Below are 18,931 nucleotides of genomic sequence, written 5' to 3'. Positions count from 1 at the left end.
TTAATAGGGAGATTAAGTTAGCTTTCCCTTCCTACAAAGCATCTTACCCTGAAATATGAGGGGATTTTCAGAGCCTTGACACCATTACTGTAATCAGGAACCAGGATGACAGAGCTGGCAGCTTCCTCCTCCCCTTAACGTAAGGCCCTCCTGCCCAGCTGTAACTGCTACAGCTCAGACTCTCGGGCATGATGGGTGTGGTCCTGTCACAGCTGCCTGTGTACTCACTCCTGCCTTAAAAGGAGTACCAGAGGCAAGGCAGTCACTGTTTCCTGAAACCCACATCTTAAATGCTAAATCCCTTCCCTTCCCAGTCTGAAGTGAGGGGTACGCAGTTCACTGGGGTCTTGGTTCACATTGCCTCTTTCTGCTTCCTCTCCACCTGACCCCCCCATCTCCCCATCCTCTGGGAATCTATTTGCACAGCTTGTTCCAAAGACTGCCACGGAGCAGGAGAGTGGCTCCCTGTTTCTTCTTGCCCAAGGTCATCTTTAGGGCTGTCCCTTGGGACCCTGCCTTCTTTCCCAGGTCTGTACTTTAGTAAGAGGGAAATGTTGGCATTCCGTGGAAACCGTTGCTGTGGTATTCCACAGTCTTTTTTTTTTTTTTAATTACAAATGCGCCCAGAATTCCAAGCAGCCATCATCATTTGCCATTTAAAGGTGGGACAGCTTGCCCTTTCACCTGCCACCTGTTAAGTGTGAAAGCTTGTCCTTTCTCACCTGCTAAGCAGGCAGAGCTGGAAAACACACCATGACCAGGATCTGTTAGCATAAAACTGGCCTCAAAAGAGATCCTCCAATTTTCTACCTTTTCTCCTCACGTACAGACAGACTTCAAAGGAGTACCTGATGTTTTTGTCACATTTGGGAGGCTTTCCCTCCAAATACCTGCAAGCACTCAGAATTGTAAAGCATGGAGTCCTAGGACTGCATTGACAAAATCCACCTTAAACCAAAGCCTCTGTCTTGTCAAGAAAGTGAATGCTACGTCAGAGGACACATAGACCTTATGGAACATGAGTCTGCCTCATCCCTTCCACACAGGGCCAATGCGTTCTGTGCCTGGGGCACCCTGTCCATGTCCTTTTCAGTACCCTGGCAAAAGTAGGCAGCTGTCACCAGAGCCTAGAGTACTCTGCCCCTTCCTGTTCCTTACTCACATTGCTCCCCGTTCATCTGAAATATACATTGAGCCACTGCTTTTCTTCCCTGGATTTTGAATTCCTCCTTTCCTTTCTGACCTTAGGATTGGGGACAATCTGTACCCCAGGCTCTGACTGTCCTGCTACCTCTCTGTCACTCTTGTGCTCTCTTAATCTCATTTCTGACTTGATTAACACCAAAATCGATCTAATCCTTGGGATATGGAAATTATACAATGGATAAGCTCCATCTAAAATGTACAAAAGCCCTAAGATCCGAAATCAAGGCTAGCAGCACAATCCAAAGGCCCTAGGAGCCTCCAGAAGCTCTTGAGGCCCCTTAGAAACCTGTGTTTTTCTGTCTGTCTGACACAGGACATTAAACAAGAGATTTCTCGTTTCCCTGACTTCTCATGCCCCCTCTATACAGGAGTGTTATTTGACACTTAATGTTGGTTGTAGTTACATACAACTTTGGTGACATTGAAGATTAGGTAGGATTTTGTGAGCTACCCAGGGAACCTAAAGTCCGATCTAATATTGTTCAGGTGAACATGATTGCATTTCACAGCCCACCTGTGAACCAAGTATTTCTTACTATGCTACCTGAGTGAAGTTGGTACCGGGGCAGCAGGGATGATACTTTGATGGTAAGAGCTCAACTGTCAAAGGCCCTATGTAAACCTGAAAGCTCTTTTGAAAAAAAAAAAAAAGTCTGCATTTAAAGAAACAAACGGAGAGGGAATGCAAGAACAGAGGGCAGTTTCCTATTGAAATGGCCAACTAGGGAAAGGTGCCCCACAGTGGAGTCACGCAGGCCGTGACTGCAGCCGTGGTCCAGAGGTGGGGTCAGGCAGCCTCTCAAGCCCGGCAGCAGCACTTGACGGCAGCATCCTCATAGTGCTGATTTTGCAGATATCCAGAAGGAAAGGGCTAGGGAGTAATGGAGGTTTGCACCAAGTTTCCAGAACAGGCAGTGCGTTCCTGGGATAGACTTCCTGCAAGGAGTCCCTGGGAGGCCATAAAGTGAAGCAGAAGTTGCTGTGGAAACTCGAGTTTTCAGATGCCAGGTACATGGGATGTTCACAAAGGAAAGCTGTAGCCATCAGGTAGAGATGGCCTAAGAGAGACATGTATGTTAAAGGTAGCAAAGCTCTAGGAAGCCCAGGGCTACCAAAGCCTATCGGAGCCCAGCTGATGCCACCATGAGCCCTGGGTGGGGAGCACACGAAGGCGGGCCTTGGTATTCGCCATGGAAGTGGTTGGCAGTCCATGGGGAGTGCTCGTCAGGGAGTCCAGCTTGCCACACACGCAGCAGAGCTGCCCTTCTTCTCTGGGCCTGTAGAAAAAAGTCATGGTGAAATTGCTTCCAGCCAGCGTGGCAGAGTAGGAAATGCCACGTTGTGTCTCTGTGGGGCACACACACTTAAATTTCTTCAGCTGAAAATGAGCATGAAAGAGTAGGAAGACACAAACCTGTGACAGTTCTAAGTTCACACCTTTGCTCTCCTGGCAGGTCCTCTCTTGGTTGTGCTGGGCAGCCAAGATTGCTGTTTGCAGCTGGTGGGAGCTTCAATATGTAAATGTTGGCTCTGTTAGCCAAGGAACTGCTGGTCTGAAGACCCTGTTTCCCTAGCACCCAGTAGGAAGCCCCATGGCCAAGGTGGGTGAGGATGGCACACCCTCACTGCTGGCTTGGAATTGCATAGCAGATGAGGCACACAGGGTATTTTCTAGACTTGGAGTCCCCCAGAGAGGCCACTTGGATGTCCTCCTCGAAGCTTATCTTTTTCCTAAGCAAGCCATCATACTTCTTTTTAAATTTTGGATTGAGAGCTAGTTTTGCTGGCACCTTTTCCCAAGAGAAGCTGTTGAGTTGCGTGAGATCTCATTTGTTAATGTTTTCAGCGTCTGTGCCACCAGCGCACAGTTCAGAAAGTCTTTTCCTGTGCCGCTGTCTTATCCTGCACACTGTCGGTCTATCTGGCCTTGCGTTGAGGTCCTTGATCCACAGAGATGTGACTTTTCTGCAGGGTGATAAGTGTGAATCTATTTACATTCTTCTGCATGCAGACATCCAGTCTAACCAGCACCATTTGTTGAAGATGCTGTATATTTTTTCTATTGTGTATTTCTGGCTTCTTTGTGAAAAATCATGTATACAAAGCAGCAGGCTACCCAGTGGGAAAGCTTTTTCACACCTACACATCTGATAGAGGACTAATGTCCAAAATATATAAACTCAAAAACCAGACATCAAGAAAACAAAAAAATCCAATTTTTTAAAAAAAATGGGGTATAGCTCTAAACAAAGACTTCCCAAAAGAGGAAACTCAGGTGGCTGAGAAGCACTTGAGGAAATGTTAGGCATCCGTAGTCATCAGGGAGATGTTACCAAAACGATTTTGAGATTTCATCTTACACCAGTCAGAATGGCCAAGATCAATAAAACAAATGATACCTCACGCTAGCAAGGGCATGGAGTAGGGGAACACTCCTCCATTGCTGGCGGGAGGGCAAACGTGTACAGTCACAGTGGAAATTAGTGCAGCAGTTACCCCAGACAATGGAAGTCAATCTACCTCAAGATCCAGCTTCATCCTACTACAGAGACGCTTGCTCAGCCATGTTTATTGCTGTTCTATTCATAATAGCCAGAAATTGGAAACAGTCCATCAACGGTGGACGGCAAAGAAAATGTGGTACATTTACACAGCAGAATATTATTCAGCCATTCAAAAAAATAATTATTGAAATTTACAGATAAATGTATAGGACTAGAAAAAAAAATCACCCCGAGTTGAGGTAACCCAGACCCAGAAAGAAATATGTGGTATGTATTTGCTTATGTGTGTGTATTAGCTGTTACAACTTGCAATCCAAATAACCACAGAGGGTTAGGCAGAGAATAAGAAACTAGGAAGGAGGAAGGAGCACCCTAGAAAGTGGAAATAGAATAGATAGTTACAGATGGACAAGGCAGGTGGAGGTACTGGAAAGGGAGGATCAAATGGAGAGGAGGAAGGAAGAGGGGCTCAAAGGGGGGACTACAGAGAGCGACGTGGGCATATTTTTAAACTATTTCATCTGGAGTTTCTTATGCCTCTACATCCCTTCTCCACCCCTTCTCCCTCCTTATTCTTTCCAGTACCCCAACACTAGGTAGGAGAGAAAGAAGGTTCGTAGGGAGAGGGGAGCAGAGTTCTCTTTGGCTACTTCTGGCTGGTTAGGATCACTGGGTTCTTTGGGGGCATGCCAATCTCAGTCGTCAGGATATCTAGCAGTCCAGCAAATCAACAGCCGCAAACACAGCAAGCACAGCAGCCGGACAAACGAGCAACCTTCCCCTCCTCCAACCATCTCCGTGAAGCCTCTTTGTAGCGTCCTTCCTTTTTCTTGGCTCTGATATTTATACCCTATTAGAGTCCTCAGAGTTAAACTATCTCCAGCTGGCAAAGACCACAGCCATCTCTGAGCCACACGAGGCAGTTATCAGCTTTGAATAAACTAAAAGCAGCTCCATATTTCTGCTTGGAATTAAAACAAAAACTTGTTTATATAACATAACTGAGTTTTTATTTTTTTATTTTATTTTTTTGCTTTAATCCGTTTATTGTTTTACTAAATAACATATTTTCATTTTATTCCAAATTTGGCATTTTCTTTTTTTTTTTTCTTTTTTTTATTTTATTTTTTTTATCAGTTACATTTTATTAACTCTGTATCCCAGCCATGTCCCGATCCCTCATTCCCTCCCAGTCCCTCCCTCCCTCCCTCCCTCATCTCCACCGTGCCCCTTTCCAAGTCCACTGATGGGGGGACCTCCTCCCCATTCATCTGATCCTGTTTTATCAGGTATCTTCAGGACTGGCTGCAAAGCCCTCCTCTGTGGCCTAACAGGACTGCTCCTCCCTTCAGGGGTGGGGAGACCAAAGAGCCAGTCATTGAGTTCCTGTTAGAAATAGTCCCTGTTCCCCTCACTTTGGGAAACCAATTGGTTACTGAGCTACCACAGGCTACATCTGAGTGGAGGTTCTAGGTTATATCCATACATGGTCCTTGGTTGAATGTCAGTCTCAGAAAAGACCCTGTGCCCAGATATATTTGGTCCTTGTGGAGCTCCTATCCTTTCCCCATCAGACTAACTCCCCTTCTTTCTTATGATTCCCTGTACTCTGCCAAAGGGTTGGTCATGAGTCTTTGCTTTGAAAACACTGCTAGTTAGAGTCTTTCAGATGCGCTCAGTAGACTCCTGTCATACGTTCAATGCACATCCCATCTGTCTTTCTAAATGAAGATTGATCATCTTACCCCATGTCCGCTCAATTGATTATCTTTTTTTAGGTGTATAGATTTCATTATGTTTATCATAGCTTATAGGTCTATATAAGTGAGTATATATATATGTAAATATATATAAATATATATGTGATTATATATATAGATATATGAATGCAGTATAAATCAAGTTGCTGAATAATGGAGACAGAGCCCTAACTGGACATCTTGCATCACCAGATGAAGCTTCCAGTACTGGGAATGGGTTAGATCTAATAAAGTTGTTTGCCAGAGGGCCCCATGGGAACCCTAAACAACCCAAGCTACTGCCCAGGCTGTTTGTTGCTTTTTTTAAAAACTGACAATAAGGCCGTATCACTAAAGACAATACCTAACAACTCATTCAAGTCAACCTGGTGCCTGCTTAGAGTCTTCATCTCTAGTGTTCATGGTGCTGGAAGGTACTCTGAATGCTACCAAAGGAGAAGGTAAACAATAACCCAGCAACAAACCTTTCCCTCTGCAATGGTGACGTGCCTGCAAGATATGCTGGCGTAAGAGTGGCACAAAGCTTCAGGGAGTAACCAACCAATATCTGATTTGATTTAAGGCCCAGTCCATGAATCTGAACCTGCTTGGTTGGTCAAGATCCTGAGACTGGAGAGGCCAGGAACATAGGAGGAAACCAAATACTATTTTTTAATGTTCTGCTCAAGGACCATAGCAATAAAATGACTCCTACTGCCATTCTACTTTACTTATAGATCGGTCCCTTGCTCAACCATCATCACAGAAGCCTCCCCCTGCAACAGATGGGAACAAATATAGAGAACCATAGGGAGGCAATATTTTCACAGGAGACTGGGACAGCATGCACAGGGCCTGCGTGGGTGGTTCTGCACCAGATGGGGTCTTTGGGCTGAAAGGAGAAGTAGACACACCTACCACCCCAACCCAGACGCTATCTCCAGTTGATAACCACTTGAAAAGGAAAACTTAGTTTTCTCTAAGGGAGTCTCGCTGAGGAAACAACCCAGTCTGAAGGGCATCTCTCATGCCCATCAGGAGAAGGCCAGCATAAAATGAACTCAGTGGCATCTTTGGAGATTTTTCTTTGATAACCTTAAAAGTCTTTAGAGTATATGTTATAGTTTTCAATTTTATGTTTTTATGGGATTCCTATTGTGCAAATGTGTGTGTGTGTGTGTGTGTGTGTGTATGTCTGCATCCATGTGTTCCTTGTACTTTTTATTTGGCTCTATTCTTTTGTTTCGGTCCTGTTCTGGTTTGGCTTTGTTTTATCTTATATTAATTACTTAGATGCCTGGTTGTGGTCTGATGAGAGACAGAAAGGGTGTGGATTCGGATGGGAGGAGATATAGGGTCATGGAGGAGTTGGAGGATGAGAAACTGTAATCAGAGTATATTGTATGAAAAAAAATCAATTTCCAATAAACGGAAAGAAAAGAGAAAGCAAGTTTTGCATAATTTATTCAACAAAATTGAATAAATACACTTATTTAGTTTCCCTTATGAAACTTCTTTTCATACCATTGTATGAACCACAAAAATAAAACAGGAAACTCAATGAACTTTATGGCAAAATTCTGAAAAACAAGTGTACAGGCATTTCTTCTGAAGAGACAGTCTTTGACATGAACTCACTCGCTTGCCTGCTCCTTTATCACTTCTCCCTAGTGGGGTGACCCAGGCAGCCCACAGAGGAAAAGGATTCAGGCAGTCCTGATGGGACCAATAGGCTAGGGTCAGACAATAGGGGAGGAGGACTTACCCTATCAGTGGACTAGGGAAGAGAGATAGGGGAGGAAGAGGGAGGGAGAGTGGGACTGGGAGGAAATGAGGGAGAAGGCTACAGCTGGAATACAAAGTGAATAAATTGTAAATAAGAAGAAGAAAAAAGAAAGAAAAAGAAGAAATTCATGAAGAAATAAGCTATCATGTTAAATATTCCTGTCATGATAAAAAATGCAGAATAAGGATTTTTGAGAGGAATTTTAAAAATACCAACTCAAAATCAAAACAGTAGAACCTACACTCAGTTTATAGTGCCACTGAGCTTAAGACCTGCAAAATAATAAAATAACATTCGTAATTATTTCTGTAGCACAGCTGAGATATGTAAATAAACGGAGTTGACTGCTACTCTCAAAATACTCTTATACAGGGACTTCTTTTAAGCTTATTTTATGATTTTGTGTTTGCTGAGCAAAATAACACCCTTCAGTCCCCCTACCTAGGCCTTGACACATTAAATTCTACAGCTAGCAATTTGAATCTTTATAAAATTACCCATTGAAAGCAGAATGTTCCAACTATTGGTTTTCAGAAATGAAGGGAAGTACCTTGAAACCAACCCAGGCCTTCATTTACATATTAAAGCTCTCTGTCGCATCCCTTATTCCAATGTGTTTTTACCAGTGTCCTCTCAGGGCTCAAGAGAAGTTGTATGCATGGCCGACTTCAGCAATTTTGTTTCTTTAATAAGTGTAGCAAATAGGGAACAAACACAAGATAAAAGGTTTTATCCTAGACCATTTCCTTCAGCATAATTTCAACTTTCAAATTATAGGAACATAAATGAATGTCCTACTTCTGTGTTAGAAGTACTTGACTACTTTGTGGGATGTTTTGTGCCAATTCTTTACTAAATTATCTTGGTCGCCGTTGCTAGGTAACACTACTGGCTTCCTGCAGCTGAAAAATGAAAGGGTTAGAGGGAGCAATTCGGCGTTATTAGCATTTGACTAATAAGTTTTTTTTTTTTTTTTTTAACTATGTCTTAGCATTTCCCTCTCTTTCTAGGGACGGTCATTGTCTATGGGAATACAATCGATGCTTATACAACAGTCGAGACACTCCTACACATTGGCATGAAGGGGAGCTGCATCTACTTCGTGCATCCGCCAGCTGAATCGAACATAACCTGTATCAACAACTATGTCATAGAGAGCGCCGTGGAAGACGCGCTCAGTGAAGCTGGAGTGACTGTGTATCGGGACGCGCTGTTGGCCCAGTGGAACGATGGCCAGAACCCGGATCCCATCTCCAGTGCCTGCTTCACCACTTCCACCAAGCCTTTCAGACTGGAGTGTTCAGTAAGTCCAACCGCAACCAGCCGGGCTGCCTACCTAGGGCAGCGGCTCTCAGCCTGTGGGTGGCGACCCCACAGGAGCAGCTTATCAGATACCTACATCAGGGTTCACAACAGTAGCAAAACTACAGTTACAAAGTAGCAATGAAGTAGTGTCGGGAGGGGGATCACCGCAACATGAGCAACTGTAGTAAAGGGTCATAGTGCTAAGAAGGTTGAGAACCACTGGCCTGGGGACAGTACTAACCTCCCAGGGACTAGGGACTCTGAAAGGTTACAGCGGAGAATTTACGGCCACATATCTGGAGCCTGTTTTCAAAGCTGTCTGGGTTGTCCCTCACCCAGAAGCAAGAAGCTACTACTAACGCAGTGACTTAAAATTTATTGTCACCATTGCCTCCACTCTGGGGGTTTGCCTGGCCAAAGTAGGCCGTTCCCACCAGAGAGGAGATTTCTTGTATAGCTGAATTAAGACAGTACACAGAGCTGGAGTCATCTAGGAGGTGCATTTATTTTTCTCTGGCTATTAATGCTGGATCCACTTCAGCTGAGAGTTTAGCCCTTTCTTAAGCTTGGGCTTTGCCAAAACGTAGTGATAGTTCTAAGAGCAAATGGGTCGGGAGCTGGAGTGTCTGTCCCTTAGACCAGGCCTCAGCAGTCCGGGAGCATCTCTGCTGGCTCACTGTTTCCCTCCAGGCAAGTCATTCTGCCCACTGCAAGTCAAAGGGAAGGAGTGGACCTCACTGAGCAGAGGCCACCCCCAAGGGGTCCAGTGCCAGCTGCTGGAAAGGGGCTGTCCCTATTCTGTTTTCTTATAGCACACCCCATGGGCAACCCCAGACTTAAAGTCACAGCAGCCCTGCTAGTGGGTAAGCAGGCCCGGGAAGCCTGAAAATGGCCTGACACAGAGTCCGCCAACTAAGGTGCTATGCTATGGCTGAGCCAGACGCTGACCCACCCAGGGCCCGTGCACAGCACAAGCGTGAGCCCCTCACTGGCTGAGGTTACCTGGCAGGGACAGCAAGCAGGAGCTTGCATGTACACAGTGCCCTTTTCCTTTGTTCCTAAAGCCACCGCCACTGGCCAGCCAGCTTTTGGTCATAGCTGCGCTCTTCTCACTGGAGCAGATATTCTGATCAAAAGCCTTGCCTGTAGCTCTCTGGATCTGGTCTCCTTTCTACCATTACAGGACCTACGAATCCAGGTCAAATAATGTCACCTTTTCATAGAGGGTGTGACCAGGGAACAATAAGGCCCAGGGTCATTAGAAAACTTCTGATCTGCCATTTCCTGCATTTGTTTGAGTATTCACTCTACAGTATTTATGGAACACCAGATAGGTTCCAGACTGTGTCTGGAACACTATTCTATTACTGTGAAGAGACACTATGACCAAGGCCACTCTTATGAAAGAAAGCATTTAATTGGGGTCTTGCCTCTGGTTTCAGAGGTTTAGTCTGGCAGGCCAGCAAGAGCTGGGGCAGTAGCTGAGAGTTAAAACCTGCTCTGTAGGCCAAGAGAGAGAGACACTGGGCTTGGCAGGGACTTTTGAAAGCTCAGAGCCCACCCCCAGTGACACATTTCCACCAACAAGGCCTCACTTCCTACTCCTTTCAAATAGTGCCACTCCCCAGGGACTAAGCATCCAAATATGGAAACCTATGGGGACCATTCTAATTCACAGCACTGGACAACTATGTTGTCTCAGAAGGAATGGCCTCTGGAGACATGTCCAGAGCTCTGTTGACTTATGGTCTGCATCTTCTTTGGCCAGCAGTTGGTGTGTGTGTGTGGGGGGGGGGGGAAGGTAGGAAAAGGCAGTGCTTAGCCCTCTTTCCCCTGCTGCCATCATCATCTGTCAGGGAGTCAGGCAACTTTGGATGGGCGCGAACATGTCTCTCAACTGAGCCAATGCTGTTATGGGTCCCCAGGTTCCCCATTTCTCAGAGGCATATGTTGATGTTCTAATGCTCAGCACCAGCAAATGTGGCCTTATTTGGAGCAGGGTCTCGGTTGGTGTAACCAAGTGAAGACAAGGTTACCATAGGCCTGTGTCTGGCTCTGAATTCCAAGTCCCCTCTACATTTCCACAAGCACTTTATTGAAAAGTTCTGAGTGCTCTTTCTTCTGATAACTTAGAATTCTCAGGCTTTCTAACTTTAGCCACTTCACATATGTTCTGTAGTGCAGCACTGTTTTTAATTTGTGCTTTATTAGTAATTAATGATAGAAACATTGTCTCATGCACTCGTTGGACATGCGTGTATTCCTTTTATGAAGTGTCTGACCTGTTGTAAATGGATTAAATTTGGTTTTCTGATTGATTGTGGATAATATTCAATGTGCAATTCAGATAAACATTATAATCTGAAACACTGCCAAATTTAGTTTCTAGTTCTGAGGGTTGATTTCTAAATGCATAAACACGCAATGCAAGCAATGTGCATGATGAATTCCTTCCTGGCTTTTTATTCAAACGCTTGTTTTGTTGTACTGAGCACCCCCAGAGCACTGCTGGGGACGGCTGGAAAGCAGGGTCCTTGCCTTGTTCTGCCTCTTAGAGAGAACTGCGGGTCTGCCGGTAAAATGAAGTTGCTGAGGGTTTCCATGGTGTCTTTTATCAGATGGAAGAAGTAACCATTCATTCTTAGTTTGCACAGAAGTTTTCTCATGAATGGCTGCTGAACTTCATCAAATGAATTTCCAATAGCTTTCAAAGAGGTTGTATTTTTTCTCTCTCCAGTATTATAAATGTAATGGATTAGATTGATTGCTTTTCCAAATTTTTCAATCCGTCTGGAATAAATCCCAATGATTCATGATTATCCATCTAAATGTTGTGTAATTTTGTTAGTATGTTTTAGGATTATTTTGAAGTGAAAGATGCTGGACTGTTGTTTTGTTACCACTGTAGGTTTGGAAGTTGGAGCTCTGCTAGCCTCCTGAAATAATTTAGGTGATGTTTGTTCCTTTTGCATTGTCTTAAAAGGCTGCTGTGAAGCTGATGTTACTTCTTTGAGTGTTGATAAAATTATTCAGTAAAACGATCAGTGGATGGAACATATAGGATAGGAAAGGGAACAAATTCAATTTCTCTACTAGATACTTGGATTTTCCGCTTCTTTCATGTCAATTTTAGGAGATTATATTATTTAAGTAATTTATTGGTTTGATTTAAGTTGGTCAAAATTGGTGGCATTTGGCTGGGGAGATGGCTCAGTTGGTTAAATATTTGTCATATAAATGTAAGGGTCTGTGTTTGGCTGTCCAGCACACGTGTGAATGGCCGAGTGTCATGTTGCATGCCTGTAATCACAGTGCTGGGCACATGGAGATAGGCAGGTCCTTGGAAACCAACCAGAAAGTTTAGCCAGGTCGGCTAGCTCCAGATTCAGCTAGAGACCCTGACACTCACACAAAAATACATTGTTTCTTTCCTTTTGCGGGGGAGGTGTGGGGGGCTGGGGATTGGGGTTGAGGAATGGTTTCTTTTGTGTAGCTCTAGCTTGAATTTGCTCTGTAGACCGGGGTGGCCTGGAACTCAACCTTCTGCCGCTGCCTCCCAAGTGCTGGGATTAAAGACGCGCACACCGCTGCCCGGCTCCATTTATTTTCTTGATGGTAGCCATTCTGATTAAGTGAGCGAGAGTCTCAGAGCGGTTTTACTTTCCCTGATGGCCAAGGATGTTTGACATGTTTTCCAGTGCAAGTTGGTTGGTCACTTCTGTTTCTTCTCCTGAGAGCTGTCTATACAGGTGATTAGCACGTTCCTGTCATCCTTTCTGCACTGGGAACCTCCAAAGGTACACTTTAGCTTTTCAGTCTGTGGGCTAGCTGAGTTCCTTGGCCTTCCACCTCCACAACTCCCTAGACCATACCCGAGAAGTGACTGTCCATCTTCCACCCAGCTTCTTTTCTGTTCTGCTCCCACCACCACCACGGAAGAGTGGGCCAAGTCAACATTATGGTTACCACTCGGCCTCCCATTTTGTTGCTGTGTTTCTGCCTTTCCCAGGTCTACTTTCACTTCCTTTGTGGATTTCCAAGGCCCGCCCTCGTTTCATCTCCTTGTAATAGGTCTATGTTATGACGACGACGATGATGACTCTCTGCTTCACCAGCCGTCTTATCTGGAAGTCTCCCGCCTCATTTCTTCTTGACACTGACGAGTTGCGCTCACTCCCCATGCCTCTCTGTGTCCCTCAGTCTAAAATGGAGGCCTGTCGATTTTATTGATGTTTTTTCAAAGATAAAAATCAAAGCTTACTTCTCAATAAAGACAGCTCGTTTTCTCTTCCTGCGGTTTTGTTCTCAATGATTACTCTCTTCCTTCTGTTTGTACTGGATCTACTTCGTCCTTCTCTTTTCTGCTTTTGAAAGGTAGAATCTTAAGTCATTGACAATATTTTTTTAAACCCCAAGTTTTCCTCAATATGTTAGCTACCCCTCAAAAAATTTAATATATTGAATCTTTCCTAGCACTTTGGCCAAAATATTGTCTGCCTACTTTATGATTCTTCACTGACCCTGGATTATGTATCATATATACTGTATTTTTTAAATTGGTTTTCAATTCAATGCCATTGTTTACTAATATCCAATCATTTAAGAAGTATGGGGATGGATTTCATGTCTAAGAATATGTAGAATTTTGTCTGTATCCTATGAATAAGTATTCAGTAGCTATTGGACATAATGTTTCTGTAAATAATAATTAGTTCTGTGTGGTTGATATTGCTGCTGGATTCTCTTTACTGATATTTACTGTATTTCACCACTGGTTTGGAACTAAATAAAATAATTGCTAAGAGAAACATTATTATTATCTCATTATTTTAGGAGTTTCTATTTTTCTCTTTGATTATATCTAACTTTTTTTTCCTTTCTTTGCTCTGCTGTTAAGCCTATGAACAGTTATAATTTTGATATCTAACTTGTAGGTTGTGCCCTTATCATTTTGGAATATACTACTGTATTTTTTGATAGTATTCCTTATCCTCAGATCTACCTGATTTATATTAATATGGCCATTTTACCTGTCATGTATTTATTACTAGCATAGCATATTTTCTAATTTGCTTAATTTTAGCTTGCCAGTGTCTTTATATCTAACGTATACTTTTGAAAGTATCACTAACAATGCTATATAAGTATCTTATGACTGCCTAACAAATACAGCAGCCTGAAACAACATTCATTTATGGGCTCAGAGTTCACGATCAGATCCGAGAGGCCATCTTCAGTCTTAACCACATGACCCCTTTCTTTATAAGGTCTTGGAATGGAGACTTGCCTTCATGCCAGATTTAATGACACTTTGAATCTTCTGCACGAAAAGCCTGTCTGTTTTTAGATGCTCACTTGATTAGCTCACACTCACTGAATGTGATCTCTCTTAACGTCAGCTATGCCAAGTGACTGTGCCTTCTCACAGTCACAGTCTGTCCTAGCACAGGGCTAGGTGAGAAGCTCAGTAACTGTCTTAAAATTCTGCCTGTCACACGCTTTCTTATCCTTCCTGTCTGTGCATTTTCATCAAAGTAGTTAGGCCATTCATACTTAATGCAATTACTAATGCAGTTAGATTTAGGCCTGCCATTTTGTTTTCTGTCTGCTGTTCAATCCCAATCCCCATGTTTCCTGTACTTATTTTCTACCTTGTCTGCTTCCTCTTGAGTTATTATTATTTTTGAGCATTCTAATTCAAATGGATTTTAAGCTACCTCTTACTCTTACTCAGTTTTTTAGTGCTTTATCTATGTGTATTTAAGCAATCTTTTACCTCAGTGCAGTTAGTATTGTACCATTTTATAAAATATTTTTTTAACTTGCAACAATACAGATACCTCTTCCTATACACTAGACATCTATTTTATCACACCTGTGCACATTGAAATTAAAAAGAGACAATGCTAGAATTTTTATCTTAAACAAATATATGCATATATACTGTGTGTGAGGAGAGAGGGGGTTGTGGGAAGGGGAGAGGCCTAGTCTGGCCTCCATTTCTCTGGGTAGCTGAGAATGACCTTGAACTCCTGATCCTTCTGCTTCCACGTCCCCCGTGCAAGGATCGCAGGTGGGTACCTCTGTTCTTGGTGTATGCAGTGCTGAGGCTCAAGTCTAGGACTCTTTCTGTTTTAGCAAGCACTCTGCCAACTGAGTTCTAGTCCCCAGCTTCGTTCCTATTTTAAAGAACTAAGAAACCTATTTTATGTATATGCAGACTTTCTTCTCACTTTTTTGACTCTTTCTTTGTTTCTGAAAATACCGGTCTTTCTTTACCTAAGAAGCTTCTGTCAGTATTTTGTATATGGTCAGTCTGCTAGAAATAAATATTGTATTGGAAAAACGTGCTTATTTTTACTGGGTATAGAATTTGGGGCTAACAACTGTCCCTCTAACTTTGAATCTGTTTCTCACCGTGTTTTGATATTGCTGATTTTGATTTAAACGTTTGTCAGCGTTGAAGGCATTGCTCCCTTTTGGATGTAATGCATCATTTCCTCTGTGGGGCTTTGGGATTTTCTCTTTGTCATTGATGTCCAGAAGTTTGATGCAGTCGATAGTTTATTGTGCTTTAACTTTCATCTTACCTGTGGGTCACTGAGTTTCCTGAGTCATAAACCCATGGCTCTCGCTAAATTTTAGCAGATTCCTGACCATTATTTGGCCCCATGCTTCCTTTATACTTTAATTATATCCCAATTATATATAGTGTTTCCTGAGGCTTTAAAGCTGTGCTTGTTTTAAGAGAATTTTCTCTTTGTTCTTATAACCAGAAAAACCTTTTGATATTACTTCAAAATTTGCCAACTTTTTTCTTTTTCAGAATTTTTTTTTATTTTATTTTATCATAAAATGCCTATAACCCACCCTCTTTTAAAAGCTTCCAAATATGAAAATTAGTCCCATGCTGGTCATTGCTTCGGCTTTATACACAATCTCCCTGACTTTAAATAGTAGTTAGAATGTGGGGAGAAGTCCTTCTATTGTGATGAGGGTGTATAGATAGTTTTGGTGGAAGATCCAGGCTCGGGGCATTGCTCCACCCCTCCAGAAGCAGAACCACCTTGAAGCTGGTGAAGAAAACAAACCATGGACGTGGCGATAGGAGACCTGACCAGGGAGGTGCAGTCCGGCGGACCCCTGCACTCAGTGGCTGGCTGGCCTAGGCTATTCAGCGAGTTCCAGGGCAGCCAGGGACCCTGTTTCAGAAAGTGCAGGTGACCTCCACACACATGCATAGGCATTTGCACACACATACACACAAATACATACAGAATCTCGGGGAACAGAAATTGGCCTTTCCTTGTGCGTCAGAGGTTTTTCTAGTCCTGCCTTATGGCCACGCCTGTAGGGTTCCTGCAGCCTCCAGCCAGTCTAGAGCCCAGCTGTGGCAGCTCCCGAGGAAGTCTTCCCTGTTCACTGATGTCCCTCTGCCCAATTACATAGTACTCCCCATATTTCTTTCTTTTTTTTTTTTTTTTTCACCAAGAGATCCCTGTGGCCTTGACCGGTAGCTAGCATGGAATTATCTTCCTGAGTGTGTGAATGAGTGAGGTTTATCAAATCATTGTGAGATTTGCTGATTCCCATCTCGGCGTGGAAATTCCACTGTGAAAATCTAACTGCAGCGGAAGTTGTGAGCGCGCCAGCACAGCGTGGGTACTGGCACCACAGCGGTGCTAAAACAAACAAACAAACAAACAAAAAACAAAAACAAAAAACAAATTAAAATCTTGCTTAATTGTGATCCTTAACAAAAACTAACAAAATGTAGAAAAAGAAACTAACAGGCAAAACTTTGTAGAAATTTTTGAAGAATGTCGAAGTTCAAGAAGTGAAGGACGCTATTCTTATATGTGATTTGAGTTTGTCAAAGATCTTCCTCTGTTTTTACATAGGTAGAAATCTACTCTACCTAAGTGGGGAAAAGGAAGGAGAGAAGGAAAGGTGTGTAAGAAGACAAAGGTTCAGAGTCAGGGCGAGACTCAGAGAAATGAATGTTCTCATGGCTACTGGTCATGCGTCTGTCTGCTGTTCCAGGACAGGAAGCAGCAGGGCAAGAGCTAGCCTCACAGATATGGCGGACAGTTCTCCAGGACATGCTTTCAGTGACGTTGCTGGGCTTGCAGCCTGACAAGATGGCTTGGAGAGGAGAGGCGATTGCTTTCGAGGCTAATAACCTACGTTTGATTCCTAGAACTCACATTGTGGGTGAAGGAAACTGGCTCCCACAAGTTGTCCTCTGACCTTTATTACCAGCCATAGAATCCACACACCCAAGCGTACACACACACTCATGAAATAAATAAAGAAAGTAGATTCTCAAGATTGCTGCATTTTTAAACTCTCGGTCACGCGGAGCTGTGATAAGCTTTCGGGAGACATTTTCCGCACTTTGAAGACTGTTCACACTCTGGCGCAGGTGAAATCGAGAACAATAGCTGGGAGAACACCCAGCTTCGTGACTCGCCAGCGAGGAGCACAGAAAGGAGCAGCCCGGTGCCTTACTTCCCACTACTGTGAAAACGCACCGTGACTAAGGCAGCTTATACAGGGAAATATTTGACTGGGGCTTGTTTACAGTTTCAGAGGATTAGGGTCCATGAGCCTCAGGCAGAGAACACAGCAGCAGGCAGGTAGGCATGGTTCTGGAGCAGGAGGCGAGAGCTGGCATCTCATCTACAGGCAGGAGGCAAAGAGAGCGATAAGCAGGAATATCGAGGACTTTTCGAATCCTACCCCAAGTGACACAACACCTTCAGCAAGGCTGCACCTTCTAAGCCTTTCTGTAGTTCTATCAAACCTGTGAGCCTGTGGAGGCCGTTCTTATTCAAACCACACACCCATTAATGGTGTGGTGTTTTTTGTTTTTGTTTTTTTCACTTTGCAGGCATTCTTCAGCTTCTACAAGAAGAATGTGGATTACGAAACGTTTAAAGCTTTGAATGACGCATGCCTGGTCTATGATGGCCGGCTTGTGATTGATACTGCCTTCCACACCAATGATATAGCCATTAGAGCTGCCGGCTCACTCACCAAATTCTCCAATCGCTACTACTCAAACGATTGGACTCACACCAATTTCAGTTCCAAAGAAATTGGCTTCCAGCTGGCAGCAGCCATGCTTAGCCTCTTTGACCCCACCCTTGAGCCTGTGACAGAACCGCCAGCTGACCTAGACCGGCTCATCCCCATGTACAAGGGAGCCAAGATCCAAGGTATGTGGAAGGCTCCTTTTTTTTTTTCTCATTCGGTGAGGCCAGTGGTCGGAGAAGCCAGTCATGCTGCTCTTAAGCATAGCTCGTGGTCTCTAGTGGGCTCTCATAGGGGTAGAGTAGAAGCCCATCTTTTTTCTTTGGCTTTTACTGTGAAGCTGGCAATGTCATTATTGTGGGCCTTTGCATCCTGGGCACTTGTTGTGGCCTTCCTCCTAACAGTCCCCATTAATAGCATCAGTATCCTGCCTAGAGATCTCAGGGCTAATGAACAGTGGTTTGCCCTGACATCCTACCCTACATTTCCATCCTCGCTGTAAGTTCAGAGATGAAGAGATGCTTCCAGGCAGCCATGCCTTAGCCTTCTCTCTTTAAATACTTGTTTTTTCACTTCCTGTGTATGGTTGTGCTGCCTGTGTGTCTATCTCTGTACCGCATGTATGTGATGCTGGAAGAGGGCATGGGATGCCCAGAAACTGGAGTTATATCATTTCCATGTGGCAAGGGGAACCTGTGTGTAGGTTAATGCAACTGTGAGCTCCATAAATTCAAAAACATGTTCGGTTCCTTGCTGGTTTGGATATGTTCAGTGGCTACAGCCAACCTTTTAAGACTCCTCTGTGTAGCTTTAAGCCTGTGCAGCAGGAGTTCAGATCTCTTTGGGGGCTGTCGATCCTGTGTCCAGCCCTACTGTTTGGTTTGTGCATATCTACTGGCCCTGCGAGTGGCGCACATTGCTCCTTCACAACGACGCCCTTCTGACGCTTTTAGGATTTGCTTATCTTTGGTGGCCTGGGCGGTTCCGTGGGCATTCTAAGGTGAAGGTAAGGATGTGAACCTCTTAGTCTGCCTGACTTCATAGGGTGAACCATTTTCGCAGGTCACCTCAGGCTGCCCACAGGAAGGGGAAGTTTTATTATGTTGAGAGAAAAAGAGACAGAGAGAAGAGATATTTTAAATGCTGTGGGCCTTCCCACATATTTACGGGTTTTGGTGTTCACTTTCGGGAGGTTCACAAACTAGCCTGCAAAGCATTCATATATAAGTCCTGAAGGCATTGATAAACCCATTCTAGCTAACGGAATACCAGGGCAAGGAGAACAAGGCCTACGTTCCACTCTGGCCTTCCCCTTCCCTCCTTGCCACAAGGAGGTTCTGCTCTGCTTCTGCTCT

The 18,931-nt window shown here is 43.9% G+C and overlaps 1 protein-coding gene across 1 annotated transcript in view; it reads left to right on the top strand.

Moving 5' to 3' along the window:
- Positions 1 to 18,931, top strand: part of Cfap61 (cilia and flagella associated protein 61) — a 252,439-nt gene that overhangs the window by 174,841 nt on the left and 58,667 nt on the right. The window contains exons 24-25 of the mRNA XM_060383256.1: positions 8,246 to 8,538; positions 17,434 to 17,761. Coding sequence (XP_060239239.1) covers positions 8,246 to 8,538; positions 17,434 to 17,761 — 621 coding nt within the window. The remainder of the gene's footprint in view (positions 1 to 8,245; positions 8,539 to 17,433; positions 17,762 to 18,931) is intronic.

This window comes from Meriones unguiculatus, chromosome 4 (assembly GCF_030254825.1).
Source record: "Meriones unguiculatus strain TT.TT164.6M chromosome 4, Bangor_MerUng_6.1, whole genome shotgun sequence".
NCBI lineage: Eukaryota > Metazoa > Chordata > Mammalia > Rodentia > Muridae > Meriones > Meriones unguiculatus.
The sequence above is the reverse complement of the archived record's forward strand: the minus strand, read 5'-3'. Positions and strand labels throughout refer to the sequence as shown.